General features: G+C 40.4%; 1 protein-coding gene across 1 annotated transcript in view; it reads right to left on the bottom strand.

The window, feature by feature from the left end:
- Nucleotides 1-19,700, bottom strand: part of LOC306846254 (corticotropin-releasing factor receptor 2-like) — an 88,782-nt gene that overhangs the window by 24,129 nt on the left and 44,953 nt on the right. Inside the window, exons 7-10 of the mRNA XM_079379493.1 lie at nucleotides 14,850-14,910; nucleotides 13,373-13,445; nucleotides 12,756-12,841; nucleotides 8,628-8,763 (exon numbers count right to left, since the gene is read on the bottom strand). Coding sequence (XP_079235619.1) covers nucleotides 8,628-8,763; nucleotides 12,756-12,841; nucleotides 13,373-13,445; nucleotides 14,850-14,910 — 356 coding nt within the window. The remainder of the gene's footprint in view (nucleotides 1-8,627; nucleotides 8,764-12,755; nucleotides 12,842-13,372; nucleotides 13,446-14,849; nucleotides 14,911-19,700) is intronic.

Here is a 19,700-nt window from a genome sequence, read left to right as displayed (position 1 = left end):
ATCTGAAACATTAAAGTGTGACAAACATGCAATAAAATAAAAAATCAGGAAGGGGGCCAACACTTTTTCACACCACTGTACTTATTTTATATACTTTTAAAGTACCTGCATGTAATTATCCTGGTGACGAGACCTCAAACCTACCCTTAAATCTACCCCTACCCCTCGTCCTACCCTTAACCCTACCTGTATGTAAAAAAAAAAATATGTACAGAGTAAGTATTGTATCAAACACTTAATGTAAGTGCATAGAAGATTAAAGCTTGTCCCAGATGGTGGGCAATGGGAAGTGAGCAGGAATTATTGGAGTTGGTTTGCTGAATTAGTCATGAACCCAGAGCAAAAAAACAAGACTGCATAATAGCATATGGCTTCATGGTGTATGAGTGAATGAGAAAGAATGCAAATGAAAAGGATACAGATGGCAACTCCAATTTCAATCATATGTTGTGGTGTAACAGTTGAGCTTGTTTTGGTGCACTTCCTCAGAACCAGTTTACAGTAAATGTAAAAATACAGTATATGAATGACAATGTACAGTAAGAATCTATATTATATTCAACAAGACAATGCCTTGCTAGGGCTGGGGTTCAAAAGACTCTAAATATACAGTAACATTATTGCTTGGACTGCACTAACACTAACAGACAAGAACTAGGCTTGATGACATAGTTCTTGTTTTTTGTAGAGTTGCTTTACTGCTGAATCGAATTTGTTGCATAATTGATACATTTTGCAACATCGACACTATTATTGAAGTAAATGTCGAACTGATTTGAGCTGAATAATAACACAATTTTTTTCTGCTTATAGCTGAATTGAACTTTACACAGTTACCTGACGGGCTGAATAATGACACTCTTTTATTGTTAGAGCTGCTTTACAACAGAACATGAATTTGTTTCATATTTGAGGAATTGTGCATCATGGATTCTGTTATTTTCCTGTTTATTACTGTGAAGCTGCTTTGAAACAGTTTGTATTGTGCAAATAACTATATAAATAGAGGTGATACTTTTACAGTAAATTATTATTTGTTTTTTGTAAGTACAAGACACCTTATAATTTACAGTGAAAAATACAATGCTTTTTTCTATTTTCATTTTCTACTTTTCCTACTTTCTACAGACTGTCTATTTTAAAATAACAAAAATAGAGGCTTGCTGCGTCCTTTTATCACACACGGTGAAGGAAATAAATAAATATCTAATAACAAGGGCCTCGACTCCCACATAGCCATTAATCCAGTGACGGGCAGCTGATGTTGAGATGCTCTGTGTGCCTACACTTTTGCTGCAGAGCAAACTCTCGCCTACTCTACCTATTGACAGCAAATTGCAACACAGCAGAGCCACACTGGCAAATTATATAAATATGTTATGATATAATTTGCTTTAGAAATTTAATTAATTAGTAATATGCCACTAACAATGCTTTATAACGAATAGATGGTGACAGAATCAGGACTGCTTTGTGATCTTGCATCTACTTCTTCCTTTTAATCTTTATTTATATTTGTGGTTCAAGAGAGCACAATGATTTACAGTTAAAAAGAATCATTATTTTGAAATTTACTACTTTTTTCCCATTAATTTATTTTAATGAGTGCATCTTATTTAATCTAAATATAAACCAATATTATTCTCTGCTATAAAGTATCCATTCTTGTAACCTTGTTTATGTTTTGGGAAAATTTGAACTCGCTTATTTGAGCATGAAAATAAAAACAATATATACAATTAAAAATAACATAAAAATGAAATGTTTCAGAGCAGTGTGCCTCAAACTTTACCATATTTCATGACACTCAAAATATCCAGTTTACATTGGTACACAGATTTCTATGCTGCTTTATTCATTTATTTTTTCCAGCGGGGCTAGTATAAACACTGAGGAAATGATTATCACTATTGTTAGCGCTTTCTCTCCAATGTAATATCCATGCCCATCTACATAGGTCTTCTGATTCCACTTATAATTTTACTTTGTGGGGAGAGTTGTGTGCTTTTTAAAATATGATATAATTGGGTTCCATACTGAAAGAAAGTGTTTAGTGGATCCTGTGAATATTTAATTTTCAAAAACAGCTTCCCATCGCTGAGCCAGAGCGAAACTACTGCTCGTTTGTTTGATTTGCAATCAAGCAGTATTCTTCTCCGGATCAAAACACTTGTGACAGTGGTACCTGCAGCTGTACAGCTGTATGCTGTGTGTACCATAAGTGCATAAGTTTTCCCTGGAAATATTTCTACAGTTATTATGTGCGTCTCTATAATTTGTGAATTCATCATTTATTTGCGTCTGTTCTTTCTTTTCAGTGAATTGGCCAAACCATTCCCATCAAACCATCTGAAGTGGTTTCTTAGTCAGTAAAACAAACGGTATTCTGGCAATTTTTTTCATCACTAATCAATGGATGTCTACAATATAAGAATAAGGAGAAACCCAAAACCAGCCCGCATCTGAACTATGACGTGGAAATTGGCCCGAAGCCCGGCCCTAGAGGCGTAAAAAAGTCGGGGCCCGTCGGGCCCGGGCAGAAATGCAGGGCTCTACTTTAATGAACTGTCCCCAAGAAACAGGCATGATTTCTGTTCTTTCCTTGAACACAGCACACGGCAGTTGTCTATCCTGGACTTTCTAACTGGAAGACCTCAGTCAGTCCGTGTCGGCAACAACACCTCGAGCACTACAACACTGAGCACAGGTGCCCCACAAGGCTGTGTGCTCAGCCCGCTGCTCTTCACACTGCTGACCCACGACTGCACTGCCAAGTTCAGCTCCAACCACATCATCAAGTTTGCTGATGACACAACAGTGGTAGGTCTCATCAGCAACAACGATGAAACGCACTACAGAGAGGAAGTGGCACAGCTGGCTGAATGGTGTGGCACAAACAATCTGTCCCTCAATGTGGAGAAGACAAAGGAGGTTGTGATGGACTTCAGGAGAAACTCCGTTGACCACCCCCCACTGACCATCGACAGCTCGACTGTGGAGAGAGTCAGCAGCACTAAATGGGGGTGCACATCACAGAGGATCTCACCTGGACCACCAACACCATGTCACTCTCCAAAAAGGCACAACAGCGCCTCCACTTTCTCCGCCGGCTGAAAAGAGCAAGTCTCCCTCCACCCATCCTCACCACATTCTACAGAGGCACCATTGAGAGTGTGCTGACCAGCTGCATCACTGTCTGGTACGGGAACTGCAGTGCTGCTGACCGCAAGACCCTCCAGCGGACAGTGAACACAGCTGCAAAGATCATCGGTGCCCCTCTCCCCTCCATCCTGGACATCTTCCTTACACGATGCTCCAGCAAAACCAACAGCATCGTGAAGGACTCCACCCATCCCTCCCACAGTCTCTTCCAGCTCCTACCATCAGGAAGACGGTACCGGAGCATCAGATTACCCGCTCCGCTAGACTGCTCAACAGCTTTTTCCCCCAGGCTGTGAGAGCCCTGAACTCAAACCACCCCGCCCCCCTCTGAAACCCCATGCAAACCCCTACCTCCTGAACATGGACCACCCCCCACCCCAAACCTTACCACACCAAAGAAAAACTGTATGGAACTTTAATTATTTTTTTTTTATTTTTTTTATTCTTATTTTTCTTTACACTATGGACACTCTCCTCTATGTGCACTATGGACACTTTACACTATGGACACTCACACTTTACACTATGTGCACTATGGACACTTACACTTTACACTATGTGCACTATGGACGCTTACACACACTGCTGCGTGTGCACAATCTCACAAAAGACTCAGCAATATATGTATGTTTACATGCTCATGCACTACAAATCATCCTGCACTGTTCCCCAACCAGCTGCTGACTCAAATGTCTCCCTTTGCACATGTACAGTATTTGTGAAGCATTCGTATAGTTTGTATTTTTTATCTTCTATTTTTTAGTTTGTATAGGGTAATATTTATGTGAAGCATTCGTATAGTTGTATTTTTTATCCTTTATTCTTTTAGTTTGTATAGGGTAAATACTTATATATAGTATACTTATAGTTAAATCTGTTAGTAGTGTATAGGTTTATAGTGTTTTTTTTTTTTTACTTCATTGTTGTATGTCTGTATTTATGTAGCACCGTGGTCCTGCGAGACACGACATTTCGTTCCACTGCATGTCCCCACATGTAGCGGAATGACAATAAAGCTCAACTTGAACTTGAACTTGAACTTGAACTATCCGGTACAGGTACAGCGCTGTGGTGTAAATTTAGTTTTTTTTTTAAGTTTTCTTTTTTCAGTACCGTACTACACACTACCAATGTCAACTATTCTTTGCAGAGGGTTTCTGTCAACCAAAAACCACACTGTGGACATAACCTAATTGGCCAACGGGCAAGCATCCAAGTGCCTGGACGATGTGAGGGAAACATCTCATTGTGTGTGGCTATATGTGAAGGTGCTGCGGCAGGCTGTAGACAAGTTCTTAGATCATACAACTCTATAACATTTCTAAATTAACTTGAGCAGGCCTGTCAAGACATACACTGTATATCGGTTATGTTATTGCATGGCACGATGTCAGTTTCCACCATGCAGAACTTTTTTTGAAAATAGTTTCAGGCTCATCCTCGGTTCACGAGTCTCTATTTTACACCATATTCCATTTTCCTCTATTTTGCCTTCCTGTTCCCGTCATCGTTCCCTGTTCATTAGTTGATTAGTCCCTAGCCCTGTTTAATTACTCCGCACCTGTTTCTGTTCACGTTGGTTTCAGTGTCTCCCGCGATCCCTGAGTTTGTTTAATAAAAGTCTTTTCGTTAATGAAGAAGTTCCTCACCTCGTCGTTCCCTGTGTCCGTGTGGATCATGACAGGGATCGTCCTGGCATTGGAACACCAAACTTCAAAGCCGATGAGTACCTTAAACTGGTTGAGTTTGAACGCTATGATTTTATTCATCATCATCGCTTCAGATCGGTTCAGAGAATGCCACACTCAGCTGGCCAAAGAGATCACGAGAATGGGGAAAAAGTTTTATTTTTCTGCATTCCAAGATTGACTCAAGCATTGCTGCTGAGAAGAGGAAGAAGAGCTTTGACCAGAAAAGGACACTGGATATCATTCGAGAGGACTGTGAGAATGGTTGGTTATTCAGTTCACACGACAATGTTTTTATGCTGTGAACGAGATCGGTCCGCTGGTTTGTCAAGTTATCCCGTCTCATAGCGCAAAGTCACATGACTTTTTTTGATGGGCATGGAGGAATTTATTCTGTAAATGTGTTTTCATTGTAGTTTATGCACAAAAAGTTTATCCTACTGAAATGTGCACAAGTTTTTTATGCGCATTTTTAGAATGTATGCGCATCTTGCCGTTTCCATCGAGCATTTTTTATGCGATATTCTAAAATGCGCATAAAAATAGGTGGATGGAAACACCGCTAATGTAAAACAGAAATCTTGCAAATTTGGTAAATTGATTTGGTGGATTAAATTTCAGATTTCAGTAACTTCATTTCAAGATCCAATTTTATTGTTTAAAAAAATCAGCATATTAGAATGATATCTGAAGGATCATGTGACACGAAGACTAGTAAGGATGTTAAAATTTTGTATTTCCATCACAGTAATATATCTATTTTTTAAATAAATAAACAGTAATAATATAAACAGTAATAATATTACTTTTTTTAAAGACTTAAAATCCATTACATACATTTCACCTCTCCTATAAACGGCATTGTATATTTGCAATTGTATATTTAGAATGGTTTTGTATATTTGCACATTTTTTAAATTACAGTGGGGGAAAAACATTTGATTTCCTGCTGATTTTGTACGTTTGCCCACTTACAAAGAAATTATCAGTCTATACTTTTAATGGTAGATTTATTTGAACAGAGAGACAGAATAACAACAAAAAAATCCAGAAAAACACATTTCAAAAAAGTTATAAATTGATTTGCATTTTAATGAGTGAAATAAGTATTTGACCCCTTATTTGAAGGTTCCCAAAACTTGACTTAGTACTTGGTGGCAAAACCCTTGTTGGCAATCACAGAGGTCAGATGTTTCTTTTAGTTGGCCACCAGGTTTGCACACATCTCAGGAGGGATTTTGTCCCACTACTCTTTGCAGATCCTCTCCAAGTCATTAAGGTTTTGAGGCTGACATTTGGCAACTCGAACCTTCATCTCCCTCCACAGATTTTCTATGGGATTAAGGTTTGGAGACTGGCTAGGCCACTCCAGGACCTTAATGTGCTTCTTCTTGAGCCACTCCTTTGTTGCCTTGGCCGTGTGTTTTGGGACATTGTCATGCTGGAATACCCATCCACGACCCATTTTCAATGCCCTGGCCCTAATGGTACATGGCCATTTCCCTCGTCCCTTTGATGCGGTGCAGTTGCTCTGTCCCCTTTGCAGAAAAACACCCTCAGAGCATAATGTTTCCACCTCCGTGTTTGACGGTGGGGATGGTGTTCTTGGGGTCACAGGCTGCATTCCTCATATTCCAAACATGGCGAGTTGAGTTGATGCCAAAAAGCTGGATTTTGGTCTCATCTGACCAAACACTTTCACCCAGTTTTCCTCCAAAACATTCAGATGTTCATTGGCAAACTTCAGATGGGCCTGTAAATGTGCTTTCTTGAGCAGGGGGACCTTGTGGGCGCTGCAGGATTTCAGTTCTTCACGGCATAGTGCGTTACCAATTGTTTTCTTGGTGACTATGGTCCCAGCTGCCTTGAGATCAATGACAAGATCTTCCTGTGTAGTTCTGGGCTGATTCCTCACCATTCTCATGATCATTGAAACTCCACGAGGTGAGATCTGGCACGGAGCTCCAGTCCGAGGGAGATTGACAGTTATTTTGTGTTTCTTTCATATGCGAATAAATCGCACCAACTGTTGTCACCTTCTCACCAAGCTGCTTGGCGATGGTCTTGTAGCCCATTCCAGCCTTGTGTAGGTCTACAATCTTGTCCCTGACATCCTTGGACAGCTCTTTGGTCTTGGCCATGGCGGAGAGACTGAATATACAGGTAACACGCTGAGACTCCCTTTAAGAGAGTACTCCTAATCTCAGCTCCTTACCTGTAAAAAAGACACCTGGGAGCCAGAAATCTTGCTGATTGATAGGGTATCAAATACTTATTTCACTTATTAAAATGCAAATCAATTTATAACTTATTTTAAATGCGTTTTTCTGGATTTTTTGTTGTTATTCTGTCTCTCACTGTTCAAATAAACCTACCATTATAATTATAGACTGATCATTTCTTTGTCAGTGGGCAAACGTATAAAATCAGCAGGGGATCAAATATTTTTTCCCCACTGTATGTGCATTCAGTAATTAGGTTAGCCTATATACTGTTTCTTAACAGAGCATTTAAAAATGAAATAACCATTCCAAACATACTGTAGCTAATTACAATTTCAACTGAAAGCCTACACACGTGTCCTGTTTTAGTCTTGTTATCTTTCAGTTTCTTTCAGGGATGTCTCATAAATTATTTTCTTTGGAAATATGGATCAAAGAAGACAGGATGGTTGGGAATAAGAGTGGCAGAAAAAGTGAGGACAAGAACCCCCACAGTACTGCACTTTTTAGTGATTACGCTATATATTTTTGTTATTGTTGTTATTATTATTATTATTATTATCATCATTATCATCACTGCAGCCCTGAATTTCAGGGGGGGGGGGGGGGGTCAGAAGACAATTGCTATAAGCAAAAATACAGAAGAAAAAGCTGGCAACATTTCTAATATATTCCTGTTTCACAATATGCTTTATGTCATGAATCCTGTCCGTGGTCTTCCATCTGCTCGCCACCAGAGGTTGACTTCCAATTACATTGACTCTCACACTACACAAACTGTTACACATCACCCTGGACTACATTTCCCATGCTCCATTGCACTGATTGCAGTCTCACCTGCAGGCAATCACACACACTTTAACTACGAGGCCCTAACCACCATTCAGGGCCAAGTATTGTAACCACATATGTGGTTATTGTAACCACATATAGTCTTGCCTTGCCTGCTTTCCCGTGTTCAGATTCCTGCCTGTGTATTTTGGATGACCCTTTCGTCTTGCCGTCCAGACTCTGTTCGCCCCTGCATGGACTATTGCTGTGTACCTGGATTATCGCTGTTTGCCTTGGCCATTGGATTACGTTCGCCGTCGATTGACCCACACCTGTTTACTGGACTACTCTTGTGTCTTCCCTCGAAATACCACTGTCTGAATATGTGCCACTGTCTGACGCTAGCCTGTATTGACCACGTCTTTGAATAAAGCTTTGCAAATGGATCCGCACGCCTCTCCACCTGTTCACTTTGTAATACTTTACTACAGTTAATAAAGTGAAAATTAGTGTTATTGTTATTCTATAATTCTTTCTTGATAATAGTTACCAGTGAGTTTTGGGCATGCAATTAACTGTTTGACAATGATTCATGTTGATAACACAGACTGAAGAGTTTTGAAAAAATAGCTTTAGTTTTGGTCAGCTATAAGGTACTTAAATTTAAAGCAGCTAATCACATTAACTCTTTTTTCACCAACATTTTCTCTGAACTGCAGCTCTAGAAATGTGATAGAACAAGACAGGCATGAAGATATTTGTAAAGACATAATGTATCACTGACCTGAAAGGACTGTAGAAATGAGTTGAAATATATAAACACAATTTGAGATATGTCATCCTCGCCTGGGTTCACAAAGAACAGCATGTATGTGATGCCAAGTAAAGGCAGAAGCACTAGAGTGGCCTTCACCGCTTTCCTGCAGTCACAGAAAGAGAGACAATGGAACAGTGAAGGAGAGGAGCAAAAAATGTAATTAGATTTATGGCACATAACTGATTCAACACATTCCCTAGCTTCAAATACTGAGAAAATGTATGATAACTATTAGCCATTTCAGTGATAACAAATTCACACCAATCAGGGCTTTGCTATATTTAAACTACATTCATATGCCCCAAATGTAACATGGTTGCAGACCATATAAAATATATAACACAGGTTCCAAAAAGGGTTTTTGTAGTGATGCAACAGAAGAACCATTTTTGGTTCCCCAAAGAATCTTTCAGTGGTCAGTTCTTAAAAGAACCATTTTTTTCCATTTTATTTTTTCTTTTTGAGCAAGGAAGGCTTTTATAATCTAAACCTTTCTCCACTACAAGAAACTTTTTGTGCAGTGGAAAGATTCCATGGATGTTAAAGGCTCTTCATGGAACCATCAATGCCAATAAAGAACCTTTATTTTTAAGAGTGTACAGTGTAACATTTCAACATCTGAAGGTTAGGTAAATCAAAGGTACATAACAGGGAGAGCAGGACTCCATGTTTTTATCAAGTGTGAACAGCAGAGCAGCTGAATTCTGATTATTTTCGTGTGCCAGAGATGTCATGCTCCAATAAGCTCTTCAAATGGAATCATTTCCATTCCATTCCAAACAATTAATTTCCTGTTACCCTTAAATACAGTAGTTTGTCTATAACGTATCATTTGGACTCTTATCAAATGTGACAGCAAAATAGGGCTGTAATGGACAATAAGCCAGCAGAAGAGAAAACGAGAAAGAGATCTCAAACTATGATTTCCAGAGTGACCGTAAGAAGTAAAAAAAACAGCTCTAATATTTTAGATACACTGTATACTTAGTTATTTAAAGCTAGGAAAAAGCAGACTAATATTTCATTAGTATAATAAATCACTATGCTTGTGTTACAATATTGCACTTCTGCACTTCTACTTCAGTCTCGCACTACCACAGTTTTTGCTCACACATCTCTTTGTGTGTCATCATGCCGCTTCAGAGCTGCCTACTTCAAACCCTGCCATATTTACATAAGTACATACGAGACGCCTCTGTATGCTGAAAACACCTTTTTGTGATAGGCTACATCATGTTTCCCTTGAATCGTCTGTTATAAACCTCACCACACAAAAATTAAATCTGTATGTTTAAAGTTTTCCATTTTAATCATGTAGGCTATATTATATATTTGCATTATCTGTGCAAACTGCTGTTTGCATTCACTTTATAATATTGGGTCCTTCACAAACTATTCAATATTTACTATTTAAAATTATAATGGTTGCTACACACCTGATTATACATGTTATAATTTCTGTTGGATGTAACTTGACTTGTATTTTGCAATACCTGATTTTTATTAAAATGACACCACTAGTGCATCTTTTCCTTAATGTCAATGTATTATGGTTTGTGCAAGGAATATGAAGGACCATGTATGCTGGGTTAAAAACGTCAAACAATAATAGCAGTAACTACAATGATATGAAGTATTCTTCTGAAAGCAAAAGCAACCCACACACGCATAAAAAAAATCTGAAAGATCAGAAACATCAGAAAGATGAGGCCCTTTCTGACACAACATGCTGCACAACTTCTTGTTCAGGCCCTTGTCATTTCTAGGCTGGACTACTGCAATGCTCTTCTGGCTGGACTTCCATCAAACACAATCAAACCTCTACAAATTATTCAGAATGCAGCGGCACGACTGGTCTTCAACGAGCCCATGTTACACCTCTCTTCATCTCCTTGCACTGGCTACCAGATGCAGCTCGCATCAAGTTCAAGACACTGATGCTTGCGTACAGAACAACCACAGGCTCAGCACCCTCCTACTTCCACTCACTACTATGAACCTACATCCCCTCCAGAAGTCTGAGATCCGCTAGTGAGCGACGCCTCGTGGTACCATCACAGAGAGGCTCAAAATCACTCTCCAGAATATTCTCGTTCACCATTCCTGGCTGATGAAGTGATCTTCACAGCCCTATCCGGAGTGCGGGATCCCTGTCAATCTTCAAGCAACAACTGAAAACTCATCTCTTTCGACACTACTTGACTTCATCCTAAACTTAAAAAAAAAAAAAAAACACTATATCTTTCTTTTATTTACCTTTTCTTTTATTCCCTTGTGAGCTTGTACTTATTTGAACAATGCCTGAGACTTGGTGTTACGAGCACTTCGTCTCTCTGATTGCCTCTTCAAGATGAATCGCTTTGTATTCCCCAATTGTAAGTCGCTTTGGATAAAAGCGTCTGCAAATGACTAAATGTAAATGTAAAAAAAAGTGCTGTCATCCACTTTGCTAGCATTGTATGGCAAGTTTGCCACAGGTTAAGCACAATTGTTTTCTTCAAAAAAAAAAAATCATTAAAGTTAGCAAGTATGGGTTCTGATGAGCTCTGAAATCCAAGCAACAATGAAATCTTAACCTTCTGGAGAAAAGAGGATTAATTATAAATAAGCTTGTCCTCAAGACAGACTCACTCCATTAATACTTATCACAAAGTTTGCAAATGCATTCTCAGCAAACTCAGATGAAAGGTCTCATTTCATTCCCTGCTCTGACTGAAGAAAGTATTGCCCTGAGATACATTCACACATTAGAAAGTCATGCTTTCAGGTCAAAAGTTTCAAAAAATCTAAAATGGTAGACTTAAATAGTGGAAAAAAACTTAAAAGTCCTGAAACTTTAAATCCTCAATCCTCAAAATCCAGTAACCTCAGGTGACATGACAACACAGACTTGTATAAAGATAAAGATTAGCTTTTTGATTGGGTTTAGAACAGATTATGGGTTTAGTGTCTATAGTGGCATGAGGAGAAATCTAGATCACAGTACAAGGTTAAAGACTATCAGGTAGGTAGGAGCTGTTTTCCTTGATCTATGTAAGGCATTTGGTACACTAAACTACAACAAACTCTTATCTAAATTACCATATTTTAATTTCAAAGTTAATGCGATTAAATTGTTTTGAGTTACATTTACATTTATGCATTTATCAGACGCTTTTATCCAAAGCGACTTACATTGCATTCAAGTTACAGTTTTTTACATTTTATCAGCTCTTGCTTTCCCTGGGAATCGAACCCATGACCTTGGCGTTGCTAGTGCCATGCTCTACTATTTTTGCTACAGGAAAGCCTGTAGAGTTGTATCTGATTATGAGGAAACAACGCATTGAAACCTTTATCATCCTTAACAGTGGGGTTCCTCAGGGATCTATCGTTGAGCCTCTTTAGCTTGTACCTGAACGATCTTCTAGATGCTTGTGCTGATGTAAATATTCAAATTTATGCAGATGACACTGGGATTTATATACATGCTAAAATTAGAGTACAGGTGGTGCTCAAATTATCTTCTGCAATGACAAGAAAAACTCTGATTGACTTACTCAATGCTGTCTAGTGCTAAATGCCCAGAAAACCGCAAAAATGTCTCTACAGATGCCAGTAAAATGTACCTGAATTCAGTGATATTTTTTTCTCACTTTTCATATTGTATAATATCATGGTCACAATCAGGACAGGGCCTAATGGATAGAGAGTTGGACTTATAACCCGAAGGTTGTGGGTTCGAGTCTCAAGTACAGCAGGGATTGTAGGTGGGGGAGTGAATAACCAACACTCTCTCCACCCTCAATACCACGACTGAGGTGAGACCCTTGAGCAAGGCACCGAACCCCCAACTGCTCCCTGGGTGCCGCAGCAATGGCTGCCCACTGCTCTGGGTGTATTTTGTATACACTTGGATGGGTTAAATGCCGAGCACAAATTCAGAGTATGGGTCACCATACTTGGCCACACACCACTTCCCTTTCCAAGAGCATTTATTTTTGGGAGAACTATTCCTCTTCTGAACATGAAACAGGATTTCATTCAGCCTGAGCCAACACATCTGCTCTTGCTCATAATAGTTATAGTGAGCAATAGTTAGTTAAAGATCTTTACCTGTATTGTATTGTTTCAGATGTGGTAGAGGCCCTCAGCTTTGTCATTAAAATGCGCACAATGTTGAAAAGGAACACAAAATTTATCTATATCGGAGAGAAAGAAAAGAGATGTAGGTCAGTGATTGCGCATTTTCTTGAAATAGTTTGATGCTTCTACATCCTCAGAAGCATCAAACTTGGTATAATTTATGTAATTGATGCTTCTGCACATAATCATGGTAGGTTTTGCCCCTGCAGAATGGCTTACATTAAATACTGTTATTATAATGCTTTTACATGAAGAAGATATAAATAAATTCAACAGATTCAACTTCTTAGCTAGCAACAGGTCAATAATTCTCTTAAAGCTCAAGTGCTCTATCTGAAAACAGCAAACATTGCCATCATATTAAAAGCTGATATCCTGGAAAGGACTGGCTTAATTATTTGCTGATGTTAATAATTCTTCAAAATCGCATTGGGTATTACATTTACATGTTGGCCGTCTCAGTCTTTGAAATGGTTTAAGAGTTCATTTATGTTCACTTTCTTTCAAATTCTTCACACTGTTTCTCTATTTGCTGGAGGAATTGACAACCACAAATCAGAGGTAAGCAATAATACAATAATACTTACAAGAAGAACTAAAATCACAGGCCCTTGATAAATGTAGTCTATGTACTTTCCAGGTTCCTTCCCAAACCAGCATCTGAAACAAAAAATATTTTGTTGAGTGTGTGGACTACTTATAGTTTACTTTTTATATATTACTTGTGGACTTTTAAAAAAAATTGCATGCGTGTTCAATAAAATTACCCTTGAGCCAATAATACTAATGACAATATTTTTATTCAGTGTCATTGTCAATGTTATGGTGTAAACTCAGTAATGTACCTTACAGAATGTAACTCTGTGCTTTTGCAGAATAATAGAGAACCTATTTGTTTACTCAAAATATTACCGTTACACTTAAAGTACTAAAAAGTGGGACAATTAGTCTCATTCAGTTCTAGTACTATTCCTATACTTACTACATTAAGTTATTTGGATAATAAAAAAATATATACTTGAAATTTACTTAAGTTTACTTAATAAAATTAATTTGAAGTGTCCTTTTTTAAGGGTCCTATGACTTCTAAGTAATCAGACGTACTTTCACTTTGCATATGATAAAACAGTAGAAAAAAACTCATAGACTTACACTGAAGAGGGGATCAGAGTTGAGAGATGAGAGTCATCTCATAACTGCATAGCAATTCACTTACAACAATTCAAAACGCCAAAGTGTTGAGGCAGCGTTGTTTTTCCAGATTTTTGGGCTACACTTTATTTTAAATTGTCCTTATTACAGTGTAATTATATGCAAGTACTGAGTCATATTAATTAACTACATGTACTTGCTATATGGTCAGGGTTAGGATTAGGGTTTGTTTTAGGGTTACTTGCATGTAATTATGCATAATTTATTATTATTGTAATAGTAAGTACATGTAATAAAATAACAAGGACACTATAAAATAAAGTGTTACCAATTTTTGTTTTAACATTAGATACAACAAAATGGGCACACTTATTTATTACATTTTTGTTTCTTATTACAACTATTCTTTCAGTTTTATAAACATTTAATCTGGAGGAAATTCCGGTAACACTTTATTTTGATAGTCCACTTTAGACATTTTACTAACAGTAAGTAACTTTGCAACTATATGTCAAGTAGCAGTCAATAGAGTATTAGTAGACTGTCTGCTTAACTTCTAACACTTTATTTTGATGGGTCCACAACAACATACTGAGTTTGAGAAACTTTGCAAGTATGTCAAGATATTCTAACCCTAAACCTACCCTACTGAGAGTTAGTAGACATGTAGTTGCAAATCAACGAGAATTAGTTGACATGTAGCTGACATGTAGTTACAAAGTTACTTATAGTTAGTAGAATGTCTTAAGTGGACTACCAAAATAAAGTGTAACTGAAATTCCTCTAATTTCCAATTTTTCTAATCACAGGCTGATTAATTGAAATCTTTTGCCAGATATACTCTACAATTACCCTGTTCAACATTTTTTCACTCCAATCATAAGCATTTCTTTCGGCAAATTAGCAACTTACTGTTCGTTTTCATTATAAAGTTTTCCAATGGCCCACGCTATAATTATCGGACACGGTATACCTGAAAGAGAAGATTGCATACATTGGCAAATCACACTTCACAGACAGCAACTGAAAAAAAAACATGAAAATGAAACATTGATTTCCCAACAGGTGATTATCTATTAAAATGTACTAAAATGTGCCATTTTTGTGTAAAATATTTCAGTGCAAAAAGCTTTTTATACCCCAACCACCCACAACTTAATCAGGCACAAAATGCACTGAACCTGTGCTGTGGGAAGTTTGTGTGATTTTTCAAACATGAACCTCATTCACAAATGTCAGCACTATTTGCCTGCCACAATTAACACTGAGCTATTACTGCCCACAGAAAGATGGATGAACAGAAATGCATTTGAAAACTGTGTATGTGCATTTCTTTTGATCATGACATTCATAAAAAGATGATCAAACGACAGAAGAAGAGTGTTAAACACTGGCACTTTTTATATATGCGTAAACTGGGAATTGCACCCTGCTGATTACATGACAATTTTGGAGCATATTTAGGCCAACGCCCAATATATAGTATGAACTTGCATGCAAATAAACAATGCTATGCGAGGGCACAATTCTCTTTTGTATTTTAATGAATGTTGTGAAGATGAAACCATATTGAACGAAAGCATTCTCTGAAGTGTTTGATCACACACACTGTAGGTCAGTCTTATTTCAACAAAGCCAGATTAAACAAAGGGTTGTTTTGTGCATAGTGTTTCAAGTCCAGTGATTTCTCCACCTAAATGTGCAGGGAGCAAAAAATCCTGAATCTATTAAGACTTCACATGGAGGAGCCATTAAACACGTCTGTTGAAGGAGCCCAAGAAAATGCAAATTTTTAACCTACAGTGCAAAATTTGTTTAACAATGACCAGCAGGCTGCTAATAGAACACACCAGATATTGAGCCAGAGAGATTGTCATGAATTATTTGAGTCTACGTCATCAACCCTATTCATTTTGCAATATGCAGCTGATGCCAGTAAGCTCTCAACCATACTGGCAGCTTTTTAATCGCATTCACTTGTATCACTTTTGCATGCCTTTGCATTTTAAAACATTTTCAAATTAAATTAATAAAATAGCAACAAACATCTTTTCTTACTACAAACTGTTGTTCGGCAATATTAAACAGTCTATTATTATTAACAGTCACCTTCTATTCTGACCATTAGTCAAGAAACACAGCAGGGGACATGATGATTACAACTTTAAGAGTGTTCTAAAAAACAGCTCACTCAAAGCGAATCTCATGTCAAAAGCGAATTTAATTGAATTTGAATGTGACTGAAAATGATAATCCGAGTTGTTTGCTTTGTAATTAGTCCCTCCATTTTCACTAATTTGTTTGACTGATTCATGCCAATTTACAAACATGATAGGCAGGCATTATGACACAGCAGGGGTAATGAGCCGATAGCAGGATAGAAACATTGCCTCCTCTCATGACCTTTTGCCTGTATGTAGCAGTTATTTTCTCACACCCAAGCAATGCTACAGGAGCTGTACTGCAACATCATTCAATTTTTTATCTTGTTTTGTTTCACTTTTTTTTGCCTCCTCAGAGAAAATACCACTAATCCATGCATCTTGCAAAAAGTGACAGAAGTGCTGGTCACTTGACTGAAGGATGATTTTCTTGCACACATACACACTGCAGATAAATCTGGTTGTCATTTTAGTGCTTAATCCTGATCTGGACACACACACACACACAATTCAGTAATTTACAGGAGTGACAGCTGCATTCTACAAATGATTTGAATCCTGAAAAATTATATGTAGTGTTGTCACGGGCTGATGAGGCACAGGCTCAGGAAGATGAAGATAAGTGAAACAAAATGTATTTTAATGAGAATATCCAAGAGGCAGACAATAAAACAAACTTCCATTGACGAGAACGGACGAATACTAAGGGAGAACTGAGGACTTATAAAGGATGGACCAAACACAGGAGATTAATGAGATGATTACAAACACAGGTGAACTGAATGACTAATTAAACAGAATGGAGAAAACTAGGTCACAGGGGAAAACAGAAAACCAGACATGTGACAGTTCGCCCCCTCCCGGCAAGGCGTGACCCCACGCCGTAATATAACAACTGAGGAGGGAGGGTGGGGGCTCTGGAGGAGGATGTGGAGAAAGAGGGTGGCAGAAAAGAAAAGAGTCCAAAAAAAAAAAAAGTTAATGGGGGAGTGGAGGGTGGGAGGAGCCAAGGGGAAGCCAGGAGCAGGAGGAGTCCGATGAAAATCCAGAGACCAGCCAAGAAGAGGCCCCAGGGCGGAGTCGAGGGAGGGAGGAGCCAGGCTGGAGAAGGCCTAGACGACACCCTGGGGACGACTGACAGAGATGGAGCCGATGGAAGGGGAGCCCAGGATGGAGCCGAACAGATGGAGAGCCAGGGTGACATCGAGGACCCGGAGGGCCAAGGCGGAGTCCGTGGCACAGGCGACTGAGGCGGAGTGTGGCGGCGGAGCCGGAGTGACGGAGGACGAAGGTGACGCTGAAGGGAAGGAGGAGCCTGACAGAGCCGGAGGGGAGGAGTGACAAGGCGTAGCCGTAGGAATGGAGCCCCAAGGCGGCGGATGGTCGACGACTGACCAAGGCGGAGCTGGAGGGACGAGGCAGCCCGGCGGAGCTGGTGGGAGGATGGGCCATGGTGGAGACGAGGGAGCTATGAGCCAAGGTGGAGCCGATGGTTCGGAGGGCCGAGATGGAGTCCAGGGTTCGGAAGCTGGAGGTGGAGACAGGGGATCCTCACACCTTGGCAGAGCTGGAGGCTGGAAGTCCCGCGGCGATGGATCAGACTGAGGGTGATCTGAGGGGCTGACAGGCACCAGCGGGACTTGGGCTGAGGAACTGACTGGCTGGAGAGGAGGCGGGAGAGGGAGGCTGGGAGGGAACACGGAAGGACTTGAGCTGGATGGAACCAGCTGAGACACAGGAGATTCATGGATGGACGGAACCAGCGGAGACACAGGAGATTCAGGGTTGGGTAATACCTCTCCAAACCAGTAAATCAGATCCCATTCGAAGATGTCCTTAAGTTCCTCAGTATAATTGCCAGTGGCCAGTTGCAGCTCACCCTCAGCGTAGGTGGGGCTTCCCTCCAAGCCCTCGATCTCCACTAAGACTCCCTCGGGGACAGACGATGTTGCCGGCTCACGCACTTGGTCAGACCACTCCTGAGGCTTAGGCTCCGGGGTGACGATAGGCTCAGTCGCGGGTCTCGGATCTGGCTCATACATCACAGCAGGCTCTGGCTCTCCGTCTGGAGTGGGCTCCGGCGAAATCTCCATGCAGTAGGATGATGGCTGGCTGGTCACTGGTTTGGGAGTGGGGCTGGAGATGTCCTCATCAGCGGGGCAGACGGAGAAGTATAGTCCATTCTTCTCCAGCACCCACTCCACACATGCGGCAAAGTTGTTCCGAGGACCGCTCCCGGGGAGGCGTGCCTTAGACCGCTCGCTAAGGCTAGCGATGTAAAACACACAAAGCGAGTGGTCAGGATAGTGCGTTAGGCACGCCAATTCAACAAATTCCCTGGTGTAAATCTCTAGGGAGCGGTCCCTCTGCTCCAGGCATAGCAGGGCAACGTTGGGATTATCCATGGTGATGGGGAGTGAGAAAAAAAAAATACTGGAACCAAAAAATGTCGCAAAAAAAACTGTATGGGTCCGTTCTTCTGTCACGGGCTGATGAGGCACAGGCTCAGGAAGATGAAGGTAAGTGAAACAAAAGGTATTTTAATGAGAATATCCAAGAGGCAGACAATAAAACAAGCTTACATTGACGAGAACGGACGAATACAAAGGGAGAACTGAGGAATTATAAAGGATGGACCAAACACAGGAGATTAATGAGATGATTACAAACACAGGTGAACTGAATGACTAATTAAACAGAATGGAGAAAACTAGGTCACAGGGGAAAACAGAAAACCAGACATGTGACAAGTGTATACAGAACCAAATGGAAGAACTTGTTAAAGGGGTCATCGGGTGCGAAATAGAGTGCGGCCCGGGCACTCTAGCCGAAACCCTTCTACCCCCCCAAAAGAAATTCCAGGGGGCAGCTAGGGGGTATCAGGAGCCCTCCGGGGCTAGACAAACAGGGACAGGACAGCCCACACAGGGCTAAACACACAGGAACAGGACAATCCACAGGAACAGGGGCCCTACATGGGCTACGCGCGGAATCTGAGGCCTCTATCAGGGCTATCTCAGGAACCGCCTCCATTTCTGCGACAGGAGGAGAATGGCTCTAGAACAAGACAAGACAAGATTAAAACTGTTCCTGTGGAAACGACAAGACTTAAAATCCATGACATGGAACGGCACTCCTGGCCGTGATGTGGACTGGATCCACGGGCTTGAGTCAGCGGCGGGCTTGCCACATACACTGCAGGCAGGCTTAGGTGAGCCGCGGATGGCAGCGCCGATTTCCCGCGAACGGCGGGCTTGGGAGAGCCGCAGACGGCGGCGTCGATCTCCCGCGAAAAACAGGCTTGGGTGAGCCGCGGACGGCGACGTTGATTTCCCGTGAACGGCAGGCTTGGGTGAGCCGCGGACAGCAGTGGACTTGCGGCATTTGTGGCCAGCAGACTCACGCGATCCCGCCAAATACAGGGTGCTATGGTGGGATGACGAGCAGCAAATTCCTTGCCGCGGAACAAACAGAGAGGAACAAATAAAAACGTAAAAAAATAAAAACAAACAAAACGAGGTGAAAGTGCGCCGCTTACTGTTTTGGTCTGGTCTTCTGTCATGGTGCACACACGAGGACGATACAAGAACACGGAAACGAG

This window comes from Barbus barbus (genome assembly GCF_936440315.1).
Source record: "Barbus barbus genome assembly, chromosome: 26".
Lineage (NCBI taxonomy): Eukaryota > Metazoa > Chordata > Actinopteri > Cypriniformes > Cyprinidae > Barbus > Barbus barbus.
This window is presented reverse-complemented; position numbering and strand designations above follow the sequence as displayed.